The following is a 24,126-nucleotide window of genomic DNA, read 5'->3' on the forward strand; positions in this document are numbered from 1 at the left end:
CTGACCTGCTGGGGTGAGTGTGTGTGTGTGTGTGGTCACTTTGCACAGTCAGGATTCTGCTGGAAAGGTGGAAGGTGCAGATGGCCCTGACTGGCTGGGTATGTGTGTGGTGGTGGGGGGAGGGGGGCGTCACTTTGCACAGTCAGAATTCTGTTGGAAATGTGGAAGGGGCAGATGGGCCTGGGTTGAAAGTCCACACCTGACCCCTGTCAGAGTGGCCCTGGGACTTTTCCCACCCACATCCTGACACCTGGATCAGGTTGGAAGATCTCCTGGTGTGCAGCGGCCTTTTCATTCCTGCAGTCTCACTGATCTTGGCCTTCAGTGGTGTTGCAGTCTGCTGAGGTTTGATTTTGGACCCTTCTGTCTGTGAGATCTGTCTGCATTAGCAGAAGCCTTCTTAGTAATGGGAGTCCACGGTGGGGAAGGACTCGGGGACATGAAGGCCCCTTGGTTTGCGTGCCACCACGGCCGAGTCCCCTCACCTCTCTGAGCCTGTTCCTCCATCACTCAGTAGGACCGTGGCCCCAACTAACTCAAGCTGCCTGGAGGACCTCATACCCGAAAGCTCCCTTTCAGCACCAGAGTCAGAACCGTGTCTCACTGTGTTGACTGAAGGTACCGTCTTGCGAGGGTCCTTCATGAGGAGAGAGGTTCAGAGGACATCAGTGGTGGAGATTTCTCTAGGCTTTCTTCATAAACAATCCTCAGAAAGCGGGCCCATGCAGCCACTGAGGCCCCAGGAACGTGATTGGTAAACATCCCATTATTGGTGTTCGGATATTAGGTTCCTGCTTTTCATAATATCCTCAGGGAACTGGGGAAGATTTGATATTTTCTGAGATTGCTGTGAAACGCAAGTTATTGCTGGTGCCGTCGCCCAATTATTCCGTACTTATTTTACTTAGACTTTAGTAATTGGAAAGAGATTAGATGTCAGGACTTTGTGTTTTGTTGATTCTATTACCAGAGTTCTTCTCTTTAATCATTTCCTTTATTCCTAGTATTAATCATTAGCTCTGAGCTGTTAAGGGAAGAACCTAACTTAAAGGAAAGAAATAATTACTTCCGTTTCTGTAGGTCTGACTGTTAGGTACCTACAGATTGAAATGTGTTCTCTGGCCATTCGGGGCCTGTGATGGAGGCACTCGAGGAGACCCCGAAGGTCGGAAAGAACCCAGGGCCCTGACTTACCCGCTTCCCCAGGCTGCGCCCTGACCTGCTCTTGTCCAGGCGCCTCTGTCCATGCCAGCCCCACCCTCTGTGACCACCGCCCAGCCTGGGGTGTTTGTCGGGGCAGCTGTGGCTTGCACTGTTGACGCTTGATTGTCCCCAGGGTGTGATGTGGCCACATCCTTAATCAGTGCTGTGTAGACACAAGCTTATCTCCACGAACTGATGTCTTTCAAAACCCCTACTGACACAGAGAACAGATGTAGAACCTGGGCTGGGGAGGAAGGAGCGGGTGGGACGAATAGAAGGTGGGACGTGGCGGCGTGTACACTACCTCCTTAAAGTCAGTGACCCGTGGGGGTTTGCCGTGCGACTCGGGACTCACACCAGAGCTCTGTAACCACCTTGAGGAGTCAGATGGGGTGGGAGGTGGGAGGGAGGTTCAAGATGGGGGGGGACACACACGTATACCTCTGGCTGACTCATGTTGATGTATGGCAGAGACCAGCACAGTGTCGTGAAGCAACTATCCTTCAATTATAAAGATAAATCTATTAAAAAAAGTCTGTCCTGAGAAGCACACCTCATGTAGGTCTTCTTAAAGAGTAAGTGGTGAGAGTGACAAGGGATGAAGGAACGGTGTGAGCTGGGGGCGGGGGGAAAGAGGGAGGGGAGTGGGTGCGTGGGGAGGCAGGAGGCTGGGGGAAGCGTGTCCTCTGCCCCTGGCCTGTCCCTGTGGCTCCAGGGACGCTTGGGCCGTGTAGAGCAAGCGTGTGCTAAGATCTAAAGGCAAACAGGTCACGTTTAGGTTGGTTTGAATAGAGTGGTGACTTCTCCGGTGTGTTGAAAACAATCAGTATCTGAAATTGTTCTCATTTAGGTTCATTATGGTTTCATTTATGGGGCTCCTTGCCCCCCGAGGAACTGGAGGAGGATGTCACCCGAGGGGGGAAGCTTTGCCTGCCATCCGTAACCCCCTTCTTCCCGTCTCTCTTGTGTTAACAGAGGAGCTCAGGAAGCTGAGCTGGTCCGGGATCCCCAAGCCCGTCCGTGCCATCACGTGGAAGCTGCTCTCAGTAAGTTGCGCCCCTCTGTGCCCGCACCCTGCACACCCTGCCCAGGCACCGTTCTCCCACGAGGACAGGCTCTCCCGGCCCGGGCGGGCTTTGAGCCCCACACGTGTCCCAGCTCCACCTCGCAGATCCGGCTTTGGCTGGGGCTGTGATGGCATTTCCCACCCTTAGCTCAGTTTCATGCTTGGTTTGCCAAGACTGGGAGAAAATGAGGGTAAATCATAACGGCTGTGTTCTTTTTCTCTGATCTTATTATTTTTAAAGTCTTTGTGGTGTTTCCAAACCTGTGTTATAAAATGGTTCCAGCATAGAAGATTCTTTCAGCTCCGAGGACTCAAATAGGGAAATCTTTTAAAAAGCATCAGTGGTGATGGTGTTAGACCAGTGTGTGTTTGTGTGACGGAGGCTGGGCTGTGGCTCCCTCACACCCAGTGCGGAGCAACACATTCTGGGGGCTTCGGGAGAAGGTGGGAGCTGGTTCTCGCCCTGAGTCAATGTCAGAAGTGAGCTTGGCCCTGCTGAACATCTCGGAGTCGTTTCTAGACAGGTTTCTTCCCATTTCCTTTTTTTTTCTTCCTTGTTATTTTGGGAACTAAGTCAATAGAGACTCCTAAGAGTTTACCCTAAATTGGGTTGGACTTTCAGTATTAAAAGAGTCTTTCTTGCTAATGAGCTTTAATAAATTTGCAGCTTAGTACCTCGTAATCCTGCATGCAGATGCAGCTCCGAACAGTGAATATTTATTGATCAAATATTCTCTTGCAATTAAAATTAGACCCGCTGCAATTGCTAATGTTTTTGTTCGGTGTTTTTTTATTTTAAGCGTTTGTATCTGGTTTTCCCAACATTCTCTAAGAGAGGCTACAGGCTCTCCAGGCCGCATTTTAGGAAGTTCGCATTTAGGAAGACTTTCCGGGTCTCTGTGGAGGTTTTGCATTTGTGAAGGGTGTGCTCCTCCTGGTGGAAAGCCCTCTGTGAATTACGTTGTCCCGGCCTCTTCCTTTAGCTCCCCGCCTCTGCAGGTCATGGTTAGACACCCTCACACGCTGCCCAGTGACTGCCTTGGAGGAAGAGCCGCCTGGGGTCAGTGGGCAGAGGGGCAGGGGCGACGTGAGATCGGCTTGGCTCGGCCGGTCTGAAGCGGGGCGGGACGGTGGGGAGGGTCTGTGACCAGCGGTGCTGGGATGCAGGAGACAGAGTCTGGCCTTCTTGACGTTTGTTCACGTCACCACCGCCGGTTACAGGGGCCCCTGTCCAGAGGCGGAGGGGAGCCGGACTCCAGCGCACCACAGTGGGGGCCTTGGGTTGGTCAGGGGTGCAGCGGGATGTGATCGGGGACCACAGACCGTGGCGTGCGTGGGCCGCAGGCGGCCCCAGAGGGCGAGAGGAGGGCGACAGTGTTTTGGGCACGTGTCTGGGGTCTTCGCCCCCGGGTGAAAGCGGAGGCGGGCTGGGGTGGAGGAAAAGGGCAGAGGTGACTAGGGCAGCTCTCACTGTCTTCGACTTGCGTTGACAGATGAGTTAAAAAGGCGTTGGGGACAGTGAGCCGAGCCCGTCCCTCCGAAGGTGGGCCACCAACGGGAGGGCGTCCCACAGCTTCTCGGAGAAGGTGGGGTGCTTCTGGCCGTCTCTAAGGGCGTGTCGGGGTTTCCCGGGTGAGCGACACGGGAGGTCACGTGGCCTGGGGAGGCAGAGAACCAGCACCGAGGCTCCCCAGGAACCGGCGGGTCAGCTGACCCCTTGGCGGGGGCAGGGGGTGGGAGGGGGGGTGCGGGGAGGCCAGGTGCCCAGGGCTGGGCCGCCTCCTGAAGGCCTGAGTGAGGGCAGGGGGCTGTGGGGTGAAGCCAGGCGCCCCGGGCGGGGGGAGGCACTGCAGCTTGCCTCCTCCCCTTGTTCGCTCAGCGTTGCCCGAGCAGTTCCACGGTCTTGGGCGTGTTGTCTGTGGCCGGGAAAGCAGGGAAGGGGAACAACCACGTCCCCGTAGCTCCTGGGGCCCGCCGAGAAGGAGGGAGCCCCTGCCCTCTCTGCCCTCTGGCCCCGGGGTGGAGCTGGCCCCCTGCAGACAGAGCGCCTGTCCTCCCAGCATGCGGCTCTCCCCGCGCCTCTCCTCTGCCTTTTTGCTTGTTCTGCAAACGTTTCTTGTGTTTGCTGTGTGCCGTCCTGCGCAGTGTGAGATTCCTGTGCCAGCAGCGGGTCATGCCCCTTGGAAGGGGGTAGGAGCTGGGATGGGCGGGATGGAAGGGGAGGAGGGTCCCAGGCCACTGAGGAGAAAGCCAGTGTGGGTGCTTGGGGACTGTGCTCACTGACTACTCAGGCCTGTGTGGGTCAGCAGGGGTGTCACCCCCACCTGACGGGCTCCCGCCTGCACACGCTGTGGCCTCAGGGAGTGGGGAGGGGATCTGGGCGTCCGGGGCAGGGAACCCACGCAGTTAAGGGGTGCTGGTCAGACATGGGCTTGGGCAGGCAGGGGGAAGTCTTGACTGTGGGACCCTTCCTCTCCCGTCCTGTGAACCACACCCGGAGCTCGTGAGCCTCTGTGCTCGTCCTGGGGTGCCCCCGGCACGGTCAGCCTCAGGCGTGTTCTCTGATGGGAGACTTGGAGAGCACAGTGAACCCCGTTAATCACTCGGCCAAGATTCAGCAGGTGTTTCTTGAGCATCTGTCCTGGGCTGGGCCCTTTACAAGTGTGAGGCCCACGAGTGTCCTGGAGGAAGCACCCGGGGGCTCCTGGGGCTGGGCCGGGGGTGGAGCAGCGGTCACCCAGTCAGGACTAGCTCTCAGTCATTCTCTGAGGGCCTCACGCTCCTGTCTCCTGGGGAGTTCTTGCGAATGCTGACGTGTGGGCCCATGGAGCAGATCCCGGGGTGGACTGCAGTCCCAGGGTGTGCACCGACTCCAGGTTCCACCGAGCACCTGGCCCAGGCTGGGGGGAGGGGCAGGGGCGGGCATGGCAGGGGTGTGTGGGCTTCGGGCCTCCTCTCTACCTGCAGCTTTCCATTCTGGGTCCACACTTGTGTTAGCCGGGGGGCTTGGTAATTGCTGCCATCTGGATTCCCCAGGGGTGCTCTTGCAGGTCCAGGGTAGGGGGCGCTGCTCTAGGACACTCTGGCCCCCTGAGGGACAACGCAGGGCACCCCCGAGCTTGCTGGGAGATGAGGCGTCGAGGGCAGCACCCCTGGGCGGAGCGCTGGGGGGGCGCGGCTGGGCCTGACTCACCTGCAGCTGAGGGGCGGCTGTCGGTAAGAGTTTATGCTCTGCCTCATTTAGGGAGACCACCGGCTTGCCTGATGTTTCAGGGTCTGCCGTTAACACTGTCCTGGTGGCGTGTGGACGAGCACTTTCTTAACGGATGAGTAGGAGATGCCGCTTTAATGAAGAAAGATGGGAAGCCGGGCTCTGGTCACTCAGGAGAGCTAACCCGTACTCCAGAGCTCACCGGTAAACCGCTTCTGACGCCATCTAACGCTGAAATTCCATGCAAGTGGTGCAGAAACTTTTAAAAACCAATGCTGTAGACACTGCTTTCCTTCAAATAGATAGCCAACAGGGATCTGCTGCATGGCACAGGGAACCCTGCTCAATATTCTGTAATAACCTAAATGGGAAAAGAGCTTGCAACAAGAACGGGGGATTGTACGTGTGTAACTGAAGCACTTTGCTGTAAAACCGGAAACTAACTCAATGTTGTTAATTAACTATACTCCAACATGAAACAAAAATTTAAAAATTTAATGCTCTAGAAACTTACATTTTTGGCTCTTTTAAAAAAGCATTTCAGAAATATCCAACAAAAACTAAGCACTTGCCATCCGTGGCAGTCGGTAGGGTGGTTGGAAACGACGAGTGAGGCTCTTACGCCGTCTTTCCTTCTGTCCGTTCATCGAGGTGAGTTTGCACGTGAACCCGGCGGGAGGGAGCGACTTGATGTTTGTGTCAGCGGGACAATTCTGATATAAGTATATGCGTGCATTGTTTTACATTTATGATTAGTGTTTTTATAGCATGCTAATACAGCAATTAAGTTTTCTGTAGTTCTGTCATTTAAAATTCATTGCATACTTGAATATATTTCATTTGCATAATTTCCAGTCTTGCTTAATTATCTGGAGGCCTCAACTTGCATGTGTGTGTTTTCCTTCAGGAAGGGGAGCGTCAGGAGGCTGTGGGCTTGCTCATTGCCCGCATCCCCACTTCGATGCCCTTGCCTTTCAGAAGTTCTGTCTCGGTTCTTCAGTTAACATTTGAGGGTGGCGAGACTTTCTGGGCCCTTGTTCCCGTTCAGTTAGAATCCACCGGTGGCACTGCAGGTGGTCTGTGTCAGGCTGTCCCCTCCGGCCGCAGCCGGCGCCCCCCCGGTGGCCCCAGTGCCCTGACCCGGCCGCTGCACGCGTGTCCACCCTCCTCCCGTGCCAGGCCGTCTCGAGCTTGCCCAGGGCTCCCCGCGGCTGTCACCTGTGCGAGGGCGTCTGTCCTCTGTCTCTCCACCTCCATCCGCTCCTCCACCTCCAGACCCAGCCCAGAGGAGGGTGCCAGCCCATCCCTGTTGCTGGTGTTTAGTCCCGCAGTCGTGTCCGACTCTGCAACCCCATGGGCTGTAGCCCGCCGGCTCCTCTGTCTGTGGGATTCTCCAGGCAAGAACACTGGGGTGGGTTGCCATGTCCTCCTCCAGGGGATTTTCCCAAGGGATCAAACTCACGTCTCCTGCATTGGCAGATATATTCTTTACCACTGAGCCCCCTACTTCTCATGAATTAGTTCAGACACAACCTCCTAGCCTCCTGGGTGGGGACCCTTCTTGGGGTGTGGCAGTGTCATCCCAGATCTGTTGACCTCATGCCTTCATCCGCCAAGTATCTGCGGAGTATCTGCTGTGCCAAAAGGTACCCTGAGCCCCAGGGATGTCTGTGAACAGAGGAGTGAGGATTCCTGCGTGCTGGAGCTGGCATGCCAGTGAGAGGAGATAGCGGTAAATGCAGTGACTAAAGTTCACAGCATCTTAGAAGGGCTGATGTTACAGAACAAAACGGGAGTGAAGTAGGAGGGGCCCCCAGGGCCGAGCTGGTGGCTGGGGCGGCGACCTGGGAGCCAGAACTTGCGGAGGGAGGGACGGGGCCTTGCAGGGTCTCGGTCCCACCCAGATTCACGGGCTCCTTGGAGAGGGCGGTGCCGACTCCAGCAGGGCAGACCAGGCAGCCCCGCTGAGGAGCCACTTGCTCTCTGAGGAGGAGGAGGTGGACGCAGTGCCTGGACGTGTCCCTCGGCCCCGGGGCCGGGAGGAGGGTGGGCGCTGGGCAGGCGCTCCTGTGGAACGGCCGTGGCGCCCGCTCCTGGAGCCCAGACCCCAGAGGCTGGGAGCCGGCCTGGCAGAGGTGGAGGCGGTGGCTTCATGGGGCGGCATTGCCTCTTGTGGGCGCTGCAGCCGCCTGGCTCTGCCCACGTTGCTGGGAGATTTCTCCTATGATGAGGGTGCGTGGCTGTGTTCCTGAAAAGGTTCCCTGCAGGCTGGACGTGGCCTGTGAGTGGTGGTCTGCTGGCCCACGATGCAGGGGATGGGACCCAAGGTGGAGGGAGCCGTGAGCTCAGAGGGGCCTTGGTCTTGGGGGGTGCCAGGCGGGGGAAGGGAGAGCATCCCGGGCTGAGAGGTGGGAAGGGCCAGGCTGGGCGTGTTGGGCGTTTCCAGGGGGGAGGCCTGTCTGGCGGGGCGGGGTTGTGGGGGGCGGGGTTGCGGGGGCAAGGCGGTGCCTGGGCCCCCAGCAGCTCCGGTGGTGGGGGTGGTCAGAGGGGCGGGGCTCGGGTGGGCGGGCTTTGCCTTCCGCCCTCCACCAGGCCTGTGTGCAGCAGGACCCCGGCGGGGAGCTGTCCCTCCCTTCCTTACCCGGGACTGTGGCAGTTTCAGGATAAAGGAAAAGAAGTAAACGCAGCCCCTGGTCTCTGTCCAGGAGGCGACGGGCTTGGCGTGGCTGTCAAGGCCCACCTGGGCCTGGTGGGTGCCTGGGCTCCCAGATGGATTCTCGGAAGCTGTGACTTCACGCCCCGCCAGGGCGGGCTGGGGTCCAGGTGGGAGGAGGGCTCTGGGTGGTTTCTGTGATGCTGGCCGAAGGGGGCGGGGTCTGAGCCGCTCAGGTGGGCGCTTTACCGGCTGGTGTGAAGGCGCTGGAGGCCTCTTCAGTCCACACTGGGGGCTGGTGGTGGTTTTTGTTGGTGGTGTAAGTGTGCGGAGCGGTCTGCTCTTTGGGATACAAGAGCCTCATTTGACCAGAAAAATGGAGGCGGGTGGAACCAGGGGCCGCTCGCTGCTGACTCGCAGGGATCTGTCAGCTGGACCCGCTGCTGCGCTGGGAACAGCAGGGCCCCTTTCCGACGGGTTGTAATTAATTGAAGTCATTTTAGGGCGGCTGTTCTTCGGGGAGCGCCTCCTCGCTGCTAGAGAAGGCGGAGGGCGGGCGACACCTGTGACAAGCCTGCTGGGGTGTAAATTGCTACACTTCCTTGCAGGTTCACTTGGAAAAAAAGCGTCAAGAGCCTTAAGTATATCCCGAGTCCCAGTGAGCTGACAGCACGCTCATAGACATTTTACTCCGGGAAAAATCAGACGATGCTCAGGACCACGTATTTTAGAGCACTGGACAGTTGAAAATATTCAGAACATTCAGAAATCCAGGAAAGGTTAAACGGAAATATGTAATAAAGACTTTCATGTGGTGGAAGGCCGCGTGGCCTTGGGGACCAGTGCCCACAGAGCAGGGGTTGTTAAGCTTTTTCTGTAAAGGGCTGGTTACCGAGTATCTGAGCATGTGTTTCAGTGGGTCACACGGTCACTTTCCGACTCCTCAGCTCTGCCTTAGTCATGTGCAGACAGCCACACCCATGGGCAGACAGGTGTGGCCTTGTGCCCCTGGTGTCCTGGTTACGGAAATGGGTGGTGGGCTGGCATTTGCTGAGCCCCGCAGGAGAACAGAACGTTATGCCAGTGCGAGCCCAGGTTCACGGTTTTATGTCCAGGTACGTAAGGGCTCAGAGGTTAAAGCGTTTGCCTGCAATGCGGGAGACCTGGGTTTGATTCCTGGGTCGGGAAGATCCCCTGGAGAAGGAAATGGCAACCCACTCCAGTATTCTTGCTTGGAGAATCCCATGGACGGAGGAGACTGGTGGGCTACAGTCTATGGGGTCGCAGAGAGTCGCACACGACTGAGCGACTTCACTCACTCACTTCACTCGTGTAAGCACAGAATGTTGGAGAGGAAGTTTCCTTAAACAGGCCATGGAAAGGACTAGTCATTAAAAGTAAATTGGGCTTCGTTCAGGTTAGGAGCTTCTGTTCATCAAAAGACATCATTAATGGGCGAGAAGCCACAGGTGGGAGGAGGCGATGTTTCTGCAGGCCTGCCGTGCAGAGGGTGCAGCAGGCGCCTGTGAAGCAGGAGGGGCGGACCACCAAACAGGAGGGGAGGGCTGCTCACGGGCGAGGATGCGCACGGCCTCCCGCAGGCCCCTGGAGAGGCCCTGAGGCCTGCGAGCTGATGGATACCTCCGTGAGCCCGTCAGCACGGCCGCAAGGAAAAGGTGGTGGTGCCCGGCATTGGGAAGAAGGGAGGCCAGCGGGTGCTCTCATGCACGTCCCCCGGGAGTGTAGTCACTTGGGAAATTCTTCAGCAAAACCTGTCAACGGTACGCCCACCTTTGCTCCCCGGTGTATACTTAACAAAACGGATGTCGTGTGCTGTAAAAGGCAGGCATGGAACGTTTATCGCAGAAACCTGGTCACTACCCAAATGTCTGTCAACAGAACGGATTTTGCAATGGAGGTGTTATGCAACAGTGAAAATTAACTACTGTTTTGTGTTACAGAGCGAGTGAATTTTTCAAATGTAACACTGAGTTTAAGCAATGAGGCAAAAGAGAAAAGAAACAGATTCCATGAGTGTAAAGTTCAGAAACCTGATAGGCAAAACCTGGCAGGTGTGAGGCGTCAGGGGGAACCTCCAACGGCAGGTCAGGAGCGAGGGTCAGTGGCTGGGAGGCCCCACCCTGCCCTGAGATGTGTTCATTGTGTGATCATTCACACACATACTTGGGCAACGTGTGCACACACATGGTATATTTCAATACATGTTTATTAAAAAGCTTAAATGATGTGATCCAAATGTGTTAAATGTGCACGAGTGTGTAGTTTATAATATAGAACAGATGCTCACTGATGCCCAAAGGCGGGTAAAGGGGATGTGCATGCTCACACAGCTGAGAAGGGGTGGCTGGACTTAGGCTGGCTTCATCCTCGAGGCTGAGCACAGCTGCCCTCACGTCGGCTCTTTATGGTGGATCTGCGGCTCGTGGTTCTCCCTCAGGGTCACAGGATGGCTGCCACAGCTCCAGACTCTGCACGTTCTTTTTGATTCACAAGCAGCAGCAGAGCGCACCCTGTACCTGGCTTTCGTGCCTGCTTCTGGTTCCCTCTTTCCCCCCGAGCCTGTCAGTCACTGGGGCTGGTGGGGTGGTGGGGTATATCGGCCCATCAAGACTTGTCCTGAAGGAAGGGGATTGCTCACCCTGAAGGAGGAGCCTCAGATTGGTACCCAGAGGCTCTCTAGGATGCAGTTTGACAAAGGATGCACAGGTGTTTAACAGTGAACACGATGACGTCCACTGTGGGCTGGAAACGCTCTAAACGGCGGACTCACGGCTGCTGTGCTTGTTCGTTTGTCCACTTTCAGGTGGGATGACTCACTGACAGTTTAGGTGCCTGCTGGGGGCTGTGTGAGCGGGCCCCGCTTGGGCCAGGCCCACCCTCCTGAGGAAGTGACCAGTTAAAGGATGCCCGAGGGGTGAGGAGGGACGCACCGGGATGAGCTTTAGAATGTCCAGGGAGAAAGCAAGGAGAAAATCCTTCTTATGCAGGACACAAGAACCGCTAAATACAAGTATAACAGGAAAACCGTCCTTTGGACTTGATGAACATTTAAAACTCTATTGTTTAAGACATTAAAGATGCAAGCCACAGGCTAGGAAAATATAAGCAGAGTGCATATATTTGACAAAAAGACTTGCATCTTGAATGTATCCAGCACTCATAAAACTCAGTAAGAAAACAAGCAACTGGTTAAAAAAAACCCAAAAAACGGGCAAAGGATTTGAACAGATGCTTCATCAAAGAAGAGAAAAGTGGCAGAGGGGTCTGTGAAAAGACGTTCAGCATTGTGAATCGTTTGGGAAATGAAGTAAAAGCCCTTGACAAGGACTGATGTTGAGAGATGGACAACACTCAAGGTTCTCAGACCTTGTTAGTCGCTGTGGAAAACCGTATGATCCTTCTGGGAACAGGTCTGGCAGTTGCTGAGAAAATTAAGCATATGCCTACTTGTGACCCAGTTACCCAGGAGAAATCAAGTGTATATCGTAAAAGCCTGCTACAAGAATATCTATAACAGTCATTATTTAAAATAACCCCAAACTAGAAACAACTCAGATGATCAGCAAAGAGTGAGGGGCTTCACAAACTGGTTTAACCATACCCTGGAAATTCCGCTCAGGGAGAAAGGCTGGGGGGTGGGGGTCACTGCTGGTTTCCGAAAGAGTCTCCGGGAAATTCTCAGGGAGAAAGGGTGGGGGGGGGTCACTGCTGGTTTCAGAAAGAGTCTCCGGAGATGGCGGTCTGTCACGCAGCGTTGGTCTCTCTCCTTCTGGCTTCACGTTCAGCACGATAATCTCGAGTTGCACCCGTGTTGCGCAGGGGCATTCCTCCATTCCTTTTTATGGCCGAGTAACACTCCATCTCTCTCACACACACACACACACACATCTTCTTTGTCTGCTCACCTGCTGAAGTCTGAAATATGACACAATGAACTCATCCACAAGACAGAAACAGGCCCACAGACAGGGAGGTCAGACTCGTGGCTGCTGGGGGGATGGGGTGGGGAGGACTGGGAGTTCGGGGTTGGTAGATGCGACCACTTCATTTAGAGTGGATAAACGACAGAGTCCTGCTGTGGCGCACGGGAAACTGTCCCATCTCCTGGGATAAACCGGAATGGGAATGAATATAAAGGAAGAACGTGTGTGTGTGTGTGTGTGTGTGCACAGCTGAGCCACACCACTGTGCAGAGGCGGGCACCACGTTGTAGGTCAGGCAGAGCGAGCACACCTGGGCGAGGGCAGCCTTGCTCCCAGGCTCCGGCCCCCGCGATGCCATTTCCGTGCGGTTCTGGGGTGGCGGCTGAGATGCGTGGGGCAGAGGGAGTGACTCCCCGCTCCTCCTGGCCGAGGGGGCACCGGGACGGACTCGGGGTGACAGTGCTCTGGTCTTCACGGGCAGTCGCCACACAGCTGTGCACCTTGTCACCTGTCACGGAGCCGCTTGCGTGAAGCAGGACCTTCTGTTCCGGGCGTGATGCGGTAGTAGTGTTGACTGAGACGTGGAAAGTGGGAGGCAGCTGTCTGGGCTCTTTGTGGCTGCCCTTCGCTGCCTGACCCTCGCAGAGTCTGGACCGGGACTGCGGCTGCCAAGATCCAGGAGTCTTTGGAGAGAGGGGAAAATGCACACGTGTGCAGACCCAGGCACAGGCACACACATGTCTGTGTGTGCCTGTGTGTGTGTGTCATGGACGCATGTGTAAGCACACACGTGTGCAGCTGTAGGGCCTGCAGACGCCTGACCTCTCCGTGCCGTATGAGGCATGTCCAGATGGGGTTTCGGCTCTTGGTCCTGCTGTGGGAGCTCGGTGGACGCCAGCCCACTGCTGGGTGCCCGCTCCTCTGTGCGGCCGCGGGTGAAGGTCCTTCAGCCCCGGGGAGGCTGCAGTGCCGAGCCCGGACCCCTGGGGAGGACGGGCGGGGCTGCGGCTCCCGAGGGCTCAGCTCGCTGCCTTTCTTTTCTGTCCCTCTTCTTGAGACTCGTTTGTCCTCTGCTCTGTACCGCATTTCAGAGCACCAAGCTCATTTCGAGATGTGAGCCTTTTGGGAATTCCCTGGTCCAGTCGCTAAGACTCTGTGCTTCCAATGCAGGGGGCACGGGTTTCATCCCTGATCGGGAAACTATCAATAAGATCCCAAACACTGTGCAGCGTGGTCAGAAAAAACAGAATGAAATTTTAAAGAAAAGATGTGAGCCTTTTGATTAAAGACTTATATAAATTCCATGAGTCGTTGCTGCTCAGTTGCTAAGTCGTGTCCGACTCTTTGTGACCCCATGGACTGCAGCACGCCAGACTCCCCTGTCTTCCACTGTCTTCCGGAGTTTGCACAAATTCATGTCCATTCGGTTGGTGCTGCCATCCATGAGTTACCATTAACCATACATACTTACTCATTCCATGAGTTACTATTAAGCGTATATTCTTTTCGTGTTTTTTTCTCACACAGGGTTACCTTCCTGCCAATGTAGACCGAAGACCAGCCACTCTCCAAAGAAAACAGAAAGAATATTTTGCTTTTATTGATCACTATTACGATTCCAGGAATGATGAGGTTCACCAGGACACCTATAGACAGGTGGGAGCACGTCTTCTTTCTTCTCGTTACTCGGAATTCTTTCACTTGGGAACGTCTCTCTTGGTGGTGGAAGTGCTTTACCTGGAAGGCCCCTGATTGGGTCACAGATCTTCATTTTCTAGCAAATAAATAAATGTGAAACCTGATAATGGTGAATTTCCCCTAATAGTAGCAGGGCATCTCCAGTTCCTCCTACAGGGCTGGGAAGGTACTTTCATTGGAGCCACAGAACAGAGAGCCCGGAGCCCTGGGTGGAGGGTGTCTTGTGGCTCAGGGGCGTCTGACCGGAAGGTCAGAGGTAGACATCCCCTGGGTCAGGTCAGAGGAGTGAGTCCCCTGGGCCCCGGGCGCTGCCCTCTGCTGCCGTCGTGGGCGTGGTTTACGCTGAGGAGAGCCGTGCTGCTCAGCTCGGCTGTGGAGGGACGCACTTCAGTCCATAGTGGAGATGTAGCCAGCTTATCATTTGGCTATTTAGTTTAATACAGAATGGGTATAATTATGGCCTCTTGAATAGTCTGTTGACAGACGGTGTGCATAATGGGAAAAATACTTAAAATTGATTTACGGTTCACCGTGCATCCAGAATTTGCTGTGGGAATCGCTGGAGGCCTCCCTAATTCTCCTTGTGTTTGTACCGTGTGAGAACTCAGAACGGGCTGTGCGCCGTTAAACAGGAAGGTGGTTAGGACTTGGCAGCCCTGCCCCGCGTGCTGAGTTGAGCGTCTGACTCTCCCGAGGCGTGTCAGCGGGAGTGTTATCCCTGACACACCCGGCCTCTGGGTGCAGGAGCGTCGCTGAATTTTCCGCCCAGACGCGGACACTCAGGTCTGCTTGTCAGGGTGGCGCAGTACCGCCAAGAGGTCCGGGGACGGGCCTTCCCCTGCTGGATCACCACGGTCCTTTAAGTTGGGTTCCTGGACAGCACCTTCCCCACAGGGGAGCCTGGCAGCCCTGGAGGAAGAGTGACTCGTGCTGGGGGTCGGGAGGGGGCAGGGACCCCTTCTCACCCTCCGAGGTGGGCTCTTCTCGGCCTCTGGCCCCTGCCGCCCCCACTGGGACTCGTCCTCTGGCTACAACTCCGGCGGCTCCCAGGCCCCAGGCGTGCCACCTGTCGCTCCGGGAAACCGAGTTCTGAGGCAGCGGGCGTGTGGGTCGGGTCAGGGCAGTGCCGGCTCACCTGCCTGTTTTCCCCTTTGCGGGTTGCGTGAGTGGGCACATTCTTTACTGTTCTGCCTGTGTTTTTTGTCCGCAGGACGACACTGGCATCCATCTGCGGGATCTACCGGGCTGCGTTCTGTTCTGAGTTTCTCACGGGAAAGTTAATTACAGACGGGTCGCGTGCGTCTTTACTCAGTAGTCTCTGTGATAGTAATAAAGAGCTCGCCTGTTACTGGAGCCCCCGAATGTTCCTGCATTCGTGTCAGCATGACCGAGCACAGGCTCAGCCGCTGGGCCTGCCTGCCCTGGGCCGAGTGCTCCTGCCTCTTGGAGGTGGACCCTGGGCTGTCCTGCAGGGCCGTTTCAGGCGCTCTGTTGGGTCATGATGGAGCCGGCCCAGGGCTGGGGCTTGGGCACCCTGGTCTCCTCTCCCCGCTGCCCACTCTCGGGGATTGACCCATGAACTGACCTCGGCCGCCCGTCTGCCTGAGGGTGTGGCCTGGCCCCCACACAGCCCCGGGTGGCCAGGACCCCGTCTGCTTCCCGCCCCTCTTGCCCTCTGTTCTCTAGGTTTCTGTGGGTGAAGCTGTCACGTCCAAAGCACAAAGAGTTCGTCCCAGCTCACCCGGCGTGTCGTCCCCGCCCTGCGGGTTCTGTGGACGTCGTGGCTGCCCCAGCCGGCCCAGTCCTGTGTGTGGGGGCGAGGTGTGCCAAGCTGGTGCTGGGGTGCACTGCCCTGCCCCCCAGCCAGCACGTGGCAGACAGCTCCTCTGGCCCCTGGCGTGACCCCGTGGCTCTGATGGCGTGGAGTCAGTGCTCTGAGGTGGCCCTGGAGGACACCCTGGTCACAGGGTGAGGTCTGGAGGGTTCTGGTCTGCTGCCCGTGGCCAGCTGCAGGGCTCCGGCCCCAGCAGACTGTAGTCCTTGTCCTCGGGGTCTCCTTCCCAAACGGGGTACGCCTGCGCGTCTCGGCGTTTAGATCCCTCCCCGCGTTGCTCAGCGGGTCTGAGTCAGGTCGTTTCTTGTCTTCCTCTGATGCTGTCTCCTCTCCAACTTCCCTTCTCTCTCTCCACTGCCTCGTAGTCCACGCTCCCTGAACTCTGCCGGCCCCTGACCCTGGCCCAGTTCTCTCCCTGGGCAGTCTCACTGCCTCCCTTGGGACCACCGATGGGCAGTGCATTCCCGGGTTCTCACCCGAGGGGAGAGTTCAGGACGGGCCCCATGAGTGGGAGCAGCTCCCCCGACTCAGAGCCGTGCAGCTCCGGGGCCGTGCATCCGCCGGCAGCTCTGAGCGGTGGGGTGGGGCTCTGATGGGCAAGGATGCAGAGCCCGCTGGGGTGGCCACGGCCACGGTGCTGGCGAGGCGGTGAGGAGACCCAGGCCCTGTGGGTCTCAGGACCCTCGTGGTCATGGGCGAGGATGGGGGTGGACCTGCTCACAGCCCCCTCCCCACGGCATCACCACGTGCCGCCTTCTCTTGGCCCGTGCGGCCGTGTGCCTGGGTGAGTGGGGATGGTGGTAGCGTTGGCTGCAGTGGGGTGTTCACACGGGGTGCTGGGGGCTGGCCGGATGCCGGCTCAAGCGCTGAGCAGGCTTCCTGGAGCCGGAGGTGCTGCTGCGTGGTGGGTGTGCTCTGTGACAACGTTCCTGTGAGCCGGTGGTCGGGTGGGGCCCGCTGTTCCTCGCAGTTCCTCCCAGGGCTTTTGAAACGCTGCCTCTGAACAGTGCCCTGGATTCCCCCAAGGACTGTGCACAGCGCAGAAAAATGTGTCCCAGGTTCCAAGAAGAAGCTGTCACAGCCAAAAACTTGTATGCTATTGATGTACTCAAATTGCTGCCCGTGTCAGAGGCTGGAAATCAATGCTTACTAATTGCTGTGGATCCTGTTACTAAGCAGCTGAGGGCCTGCTCTGTTTCTAGCCGGCCAGTTGCCGTTACCGGGTGGGAAGCGTGGAGCAAGGCTGTCATGCTGGGACGGGGCGGGGGGCCGGGCGGATGGAACCTGCCCCCTCTCCACAGGAGAATGCCCGGCCCGGAGAGAGCAGGCAAGACCCCAGGCACACTCGCTGCCGTTTCTCAGTGTCTCTGTTTCAATCGTCATGCCTGCCGCGACATCTGTCAGCTTTTAACATCTGTGTGTCTTTCTCCTCTGTCTCCAGATCCACATAGACATCCCTCGGATGAGTCCCGAAGCGTTGATACTTCAGCCCAAAGTGACAGAGGTAAGAGCCGGGATCCGGACGTCCTGCGGAGGGAGCCCCACGCCCGCCGTCCCAGCGGCTTTACCCGCGGCGGGGGCCGGGGTGGCCCCTGGGGCAGAGTTGCCGACACAAGTGCCCACTGTCCTTTTTCATTGTGCAAACGTCGGTGTGTACAGAGGAGCACAGGTGGAGCGCATGTGTGTCTGTGATTTACACGCGTGGGCCCTCCACCCAGCGTAGGACTGAGAGCCCCACCCGAGTGTGGCCGGTCGTGTGGAGGCTGCCTGCCGCTCTCAGCCGCCTCCCGACCCTCCCCAGGAGATGCCCGCTCTCCTCACCTGTGTCTCCCTCCCTTTCCTCACGCCTTTGATACATACGTGTCACGTGACACCCGGGGAGCTGTGGTCTGGAGCCGGATCATTCCTCTGTCTGAGTGGTCGGGTCTCTGCAGCCTGACTTTCTTCACCTACGTTATTTTCTCGGGTTTAGCCAATCTGTGTGTCCAGTTGCTACTCAGATATCCCACACTTTCTCTTGCCTTTTCCCTGTTGGGGGGCATTTGGGTGGTTTCCAGGTTTTGCTGTTGGACAGTGTTGCCTGGGACCTTCACCTGCAGTTCCACAGGTGCCCGCTGGCAGGATTTCTCAGTGTCATTTGTGAAGAAGGCTGAGCGCCGAAGAATTGATGCTTCTGAACTGCGGTGTTGGAGAAGACTCTTGAGAGTCCCTTGGACTGCAAGGAGATCCAACCGGTCCATTCTGAAGGAGATTAGCCCTGGGATTGCTTTGGAAGAAATGATGCTGAAGCTGAAACTCCAGGACTTTGGCCACCTCATTCGAAGAGTTGACTCATTGGAAAAGACTCTGATGCTGGGAGGGATTGGGGGCAGGAGGAGAAGGGGACACCAGAGGATGAGATGGCTGGATGGCATCACTGACTCGATGGATGTAAGTCTCAGTGAACTCCGGGAGTTGGTGATGGACAGGGAGGCCTGGCGTGCTGCGATTCATGGGGTTGCAAAGAGTCGGACAGGACTGAGCGACTGATCTGATCTCATCTGATCTGAAGGTGATGACTCAACAGACATGAGTTTCAACCTACTCCGGGGCATGATAAAGGACAGGGGAGCCTGGCGGGCTGCAGTTCATGGGGTCACAAGGACTTAGCAACTTAACAACAGCAAGGTATTGCAAGGTTGGGTGTCAGCCTGTTAAACGTTCAGGATGATGTTGGGATGGTCTCCTGAGGGTTGCCCCGCTTCAGCTCTCTCCGGCAGAGGACCAGCCGTCTGGTGCTCACGGCCCTGCCGGCTCTGGGTGCTGCCAGGCTCTCACGGTCTGTGTCTCTGGTGGCAGTGCTCACTTCCGTGTCTCTGATCACCCGTGGAGTGAGCGTGTCTTCCTGCATTTGTGTGCTTCTGTGTCCCCTTCTGGGGAATGCCTGTTTCTGTCTTTGCCTGACTTCTTGTGGGTGGTTGGTCGATTGTTTGTTGCCTGTTGCTCTTTATATACTGGGGATTCTACCTCTTTGCCATTGCTGGGGGCAGATCCCTCCTCCCACTCTGTGGCTTGTCTCTGACACTTTCTTCTTGGTGGCTGCCGTGGCTCCCGTCTCTTCAGCGAGGGCAGCTTCCTGAGGAGACACCCCGAGGCCGTGCTTCCTCCCTCATTCTCCCTTCCAGGTTCTGAAGTGTCACGGCTCACCCCTGCCTTAGCTCGCCGGTGTCCAGTGGCCGTGTGTGCTCTGAGGCGGGAGTCCACAGTCACTTCCTCCCGTGGTGACCGCTCTGGCTTTTCTGCCCACGTTTGCAGGCTCCCTTCTGTTCACGTCTTTTTCACGTTTGCGGAGATCTGATCTCTGTGTTGGCTTCCCTGGTGGCTCAGTGGTAAAGAATCCGCCTGCAATGTAGGAGACTCTGGAGATGCAGATTCGATCTCTGGGTCAGGAAGATCCCCTGGAGGTGGGCACGGCAGCCCACTGCAGTATGCTTGCCCACCAGGGACAGAGGAGCCCGGCGGGTCCGTAGTGTCACAGAGTCTGTCACGACTGAAGCGAGTGACACGCACAGACGCGCGCAGCCTCTGTTCTGCCCCAGCGCTCAGCTCACCTTTCCTGCAGATCACGCGCGCCTGATTCATTCGGCGTCACCAGAAGGCTCAGTGTCTGGTGGGGAGTATACATGACGCCCCCCTCCACTTTCAAAACCCATCAGGTCATCTTAGGGCTTTCCTCCTCCCTGTAAGTGGGGAGCCCATGGAAGTCCCAGAATCAGATGGCCAGGGTTGTCTTTCTCTTTTCAAAGTGAAGTACAGTCGACGTACAGTATGTGTATTGCGGGTGTGCAGTACAGTGGCTCACACTCCACTTACAGTTATCATAGAACATCGACGGCGTTCCCCGTGTTGCTCAGTAGATCCTGACGGCTTGTGTGCACCTCCGATCTGTGCCCGTGCAGCCCGCCCGCCCCGGCTCTGCCCACTGGTAGCCCCTGGTAGCTCTCTGTGTCTGTGAGTCTGCTTCTCTCTGTCGCGTTCACTATTGTGTTGTGTTTTTTAGATTCCGCTCTTGTTTATTCCTAAGGTCTGTTTGATTTGTGATCAGAATTGCACAGAATCTACAGATCAATTCGGGAGAACTGACGTGTCTATGAAATTCAGTCTTCATCTTCACGAGCATGCTAATTCCGCATTTTCTTAGACCATTCTTTAATGCCTTTCAATGAAGCTTTAGAAATTGCTCCGTAAAAGGTCCCGTGTATGTTTTACTCGATTTACTCTTTGTTGTCATATTGTTTGTTGCTATTATAAATGGCATCTCTTTAAAACTGAATTTTCTTATTGTTTTAAATATTTGTTTTTCGTCTTGATTGCTCTAGTAAATGCAGTTCTAAATTTTGATATCTCTTGCTGTGCAGTAAGTTTGTTAAAAAAAAAAAACACGATTATTAAAGCCAAAGTGTTTTTAGATTACAAAACACAAAAGGAGAAAATTAGTTTCCCACAGAAGTAGTCATTTTGAGGTACTTCTTTTTGATTGTCCTTTTCAATAACTGTGCTCATTGCATCTGGAAAATGAGAGATCACATATTATAACCTCGTTTTAAGGTATTTTTTAAAATGGAAAATAGAGTCTGCCATGCGGCCTTTAGTTTATCTTCACCGTTATGTTTTTCCTGCCACTTGAGGCACTCTGCGTAGAGCTGAGCTTGTGGGCTCCCAGTTTCAGAGGCGGGAGCTAGTCCCCGCTGGCCGGTGTCGGCTGGCGTCAGGTGTGACAAGCTGGGACCTCGATCCCCGTGGAAGCCCCTGGGCCCTGGCAATGGGCCACTCGGCCCCTCCCTCAGCTCCCACAGGTTCCTCCTGGAGCTGCACACCTGCCCAGGGCCCGGCTCGGGGGGAACTGCCTGTGGGGGAACCAGGTGACGGAAGCAAGGGGCTTTAGGAAAAGTCTAGAAGCGCTGGTCTCAGGGAGAAGCAGGGAGAGTCAGGTTCTGGTTTGCGGCATTGCAGTGGTTAGACTTGGACGCACCGCAGCTGATCCATGCCGGTGCTGGCTGGGCCCGTTACGACGTACATTTGCCCTAAACCATCATGTGTAAATCTAGGAAGACTACCAGGCGTGAGGCGCGGGGCGGCAGGGTAAGCGTGTGTTTGTACACTTTATGAGATGCTGCCAAGCCCTTTCCCCAGGTGGCCGTGCCGGCTCACCATATGTGAGAGGCCCAGTTCCTCCAGGTCCGTGTCATACGTGGGATTGCCAATCTGTTTAATTTTCACTGTTTTAAAAAACAGCTGTGTGGTGGCATCTTACGGGGTTACAATTTGCATTTCCCTGTTGACTACGGACGTTGAGCATCTTTTCATCTCCTGATTTGTCACGCTCAGATCTTCTTTGGTGAAATGTCTGTTCCGTTTTTTTGCTCACTGTTTAATTGCTTTTGAAACCTTTAGCCTGCCTGTTCCCTGGCCTCCTCTCGGCCTTCCAAGTCAGACTCCTGGGGTGGACCCTGGAAGTCCCTGCTGGCAGGAAGCACAGACGGAGGCGGAGGCTGTGGATGGAGGCAGGGTCTCTGTAGGACCTCCTGAGGTGACGTCCCCAGGGACCTGGGACCCGGGGCACGGCTGCCTCCCTGCCTGTGCCCTGCCCTTCCGCCTTGACCCGTCTGATCAGGCCTTCTGTCTGTGGGTTTCCTCTGTCTGCTCGGCGCAGGGCAGCTGGGCACGAGCACTCATCACGTGACGCTGTCTGGGGTCCTCCCTTCCTCACCCGTGACCTCAGGCGTCTGCTTCCTCTGGGCCTTCCAGAGATGGAGCCTTGTCGGAGACGCCCCGCCCCACTTTGGTTCACACTTTGATCCTCTTGGTGCTTATTGTCTGATTTTTCCTCGTGGATGAGGTCTCACTCTGCCTGCACGTCACCTCCCCAGGAGCAGGGCCGGCGCCCGAGTGCCTGGAGCCTCACGGGACTTGGGAGATTTTGTTGAAGTGAGTCGTTAATCACTAAAGCTGAAGCTCCAATACTTTGGTCACCTGATGCAAAGAACTGACTCATTTGAAAAGACCCTGATGCTGGGAAAGATTGAAGGCGGGAGGAGAGGGGACAACAGAGGATGAGATGGTTGGATGGCATCACTGACTTGATGGACATGAGTTTGAGTAAACTCTGGGAGTTGGTGATGGAGAGGGAGGCCTGGCGTGCTGCGGTCCATGGGGTCGCAAAGACTCAGACACGACTGAGCGACTGAACTGAACTGAACTGAGTAATCTTTTTATCCAACGTTGTTATTTGAAAGTAAAGTTCATAACTTTTTGGCCCTTGCTCTTTTGATCTTCTATTTGTGGAAGTAACCTCAGCCTCTTACTTGGAAAATGCGAACTCTTACCCGAGGCCCTCTGGCTCATGGGCTGGTGCAGGGAGCTCAGGGAAGGAGCTTCCTTCAGATCTCAGAGCTGGGCCTTGTCACGAGATAAGGTCATCAACTTGCGAGTCCCTTCTCCTCCGTAATTATTATATTACCTGCCCTCTGGCTTTCTGCTTCTTAGAGCAGTTTCACGAATTAGGGAAATAGGATGCTTTTTCCAGTTAGCCACGGAGAAGTGACGTCTTGTCACATTTAATCAGACGGAGGACAAAGAACGTGCAGGCCTTCAGGACCCCATTATCCACGCATGGTCCTTCTGCTTGGGGTGATGAGTTCTCTGTGGCCCGAAGCATGGTCGTTTTCTGGGAGGCATGTATCCGTGGAGCACAGATGTGTTCATCCTCGACTTGTCCGCTGACTGTGAGCTTTCTGCAGACAGGCTTCCTGACTGGAGTGTCTGTGTGGAGGGGCATGGGCCCAGCTGGCGTCCGGGGCTGAGGCGGCCAGGGAGAAGCCCGCTTCCTGAGGAGCAGGCATTGGCTGTGTCCCGAGGGTCTGGCCTAGACTGAAGAGGGTTGGGGCATTTGCACAGGGGCGCTACCTCCGTGCCCGGGGGTCTCCTCCTGGCCTGCTCTGCTCACCATTCCCCCACCTCCTCGAGCTTGCCAGCACCCCCTCCTGCCCTGGCTGACCCTACGGCGCCCACATGATTCCCACGGTCTGCTCGCGTCTCTGTCCCCTTGGACGCAGCTCTCGAGGGGGGCAGCCCCCACTTTTGTCTTTGTACTGCTGGTGCCTGATGCACACTGGGGTCTCAGACCGGCGTGTCTGAGCATCTTGCTGGGATTCTGGCCACGGCCGAGGCCCTGGCTGTCTCTTCTCATGCTGCAGGCTGTCACGGCCAGGGCCCGGGTCTTTCTTCTCCTGTGTCCCCCCGGCCCCTCCAGTGGGGCTGGCTCGTGGTAAACAGCTGACAGGTGCTGGTGGGCTGCATGCATTAAACACGCACTCCTCCTGGGGTGGGCGTTCTGGAGGGCCCTTCCATGGGAGACGCGGTGCTGGTCGGGTCTCAGGCTGGGGAGCTGTGGACGTTAAGTGCTCCTGAGCCTGCGTCTTCGTAGTTATTGCTCTCTCCATGCCGTCTCATAATTCATCTTTGTTTTACCCTTTGGAGGTGGGGGGGGATTGCATTTGTAAGAGCCTGTTATTTAGTCGCTCAGTTGTGACCCCAACTCTTTGTGACCCCACGGGCTGTTGCCCACCAGGCTCCTCCATCCATGGGATTTCCCAGGCAAGAATACTGGAGTGGGTTGCCATTTCTTTCTCCAGGGGATCTTCCTGATCTAGGAATTGAACTCATTGTCTTCTGCGTTGCCAGGTAGATTCTTTACCACTGAGCCACCTGAGAAACCTCTTTGTGAGAGCCTGAGAGATATGTATTCATTATATAATCAGTTCATTAAACTCTTCTGGTATATATTTCAAGGATCTAATCCATAGATCTTTCCCTTTTTTCCCTTTCTGGCTTTATGGTAAAACAAATCAGAGCAGAAAGGTTTCCATAACATACCTGTCCAATGTAAAGAAAAAATTAAAAATTACTTCCACATGTTCACTGTCATGAAAGCTGAGTGATAAAGAATTGATGTCTTTGAACTGTGGTGTTGGAGAAGACTCTTGAGAGTCCCTTGGACTGCAAGGAGATCCAACCAGTCCATCCTTAAGGAGATCAGTCCTGGGTGTTCATTGGAAGGACTGATGCTAAAGTTGAAACTCCAATACTTTGGCCACCTGATGCGAAGAACTGACTCATTTGAAAAGACCCTGATGCTGGGAAAGATTGAAGGCAGGAGGAAAAGGGGACGACAGAGGATGAGATGTTTGGATGGCATCAGCGACGCAATGGACATGAGTTTGAGCAGGCTTCGGGAGTTGGTGGATAGGGAGGCCTGGCGTGCTGTGGTCCATGGGGTCACCAAGAGTCGGACAGGACTGAAGTGAACTGTCCACTGTGAAGCTGATGAGACAGCCAGGCTGGCATCGTTGAGGTCACTTCTCTGTCCCTCCCCAGACTTGTCTGTGTCCCCCAACAAGGAGCTCTTCCCTGGATTTTTGGTAAATCATTCTCTTGCTCTTCTCTAGGTTTGTGGCGTGGGTTTGTGTGTGTTTCATC

At 55.8% G+C, this 24,126-nt stretch overlaps 1 protein-coding gene across 2 annotated transcripts in view; it reads left to right on the forward strand.

The window, feature by feature from the left end:
* Positions 1–24,126, forward strand: part of TBC1D22A (TBC1 domain family member 22A) — a 260,368-nt gene that overhangs the window by 86,638 nt on the left and 149,604 nt on the right. For both annotated transcript variants that reach the window (XM_070790591.1, XM_019961997.2), the window contains exons 5-7: positions 2,179–2,249; positions 13,605–13,733; positions 17,051–17,113. In XM_070790591.1, the coding sequence (XP_070646692.1) occupies positions 2,179–2,249; positions 13,605–13,733; positions 17,051–17,113 (263 nt within the window). The remainder of the gene's footprint in view (positions 1–2,178; positions 2,250–13,604; positions 13,734–17,050; positions 17,114–24,126) is intronic.

Source organism: Bos indicus, chromosome 5 (assembly GCF_029378745.1).
Source record: "Bos indicus isolate NIAB-ARS_2022 breed Sahiwal x Tharparkar chromosome 5, NIAB-ARS_B.indTharparkar_mat_pri_1.0, whole genome shotgun sequence".
NCBI classification, from domain to species: domain Eukaryota; kingdom Metazoa; phylum Chordata; class Mammalia; order Artiodactyla; family Bovidae; genus Bos; species Bos indicus.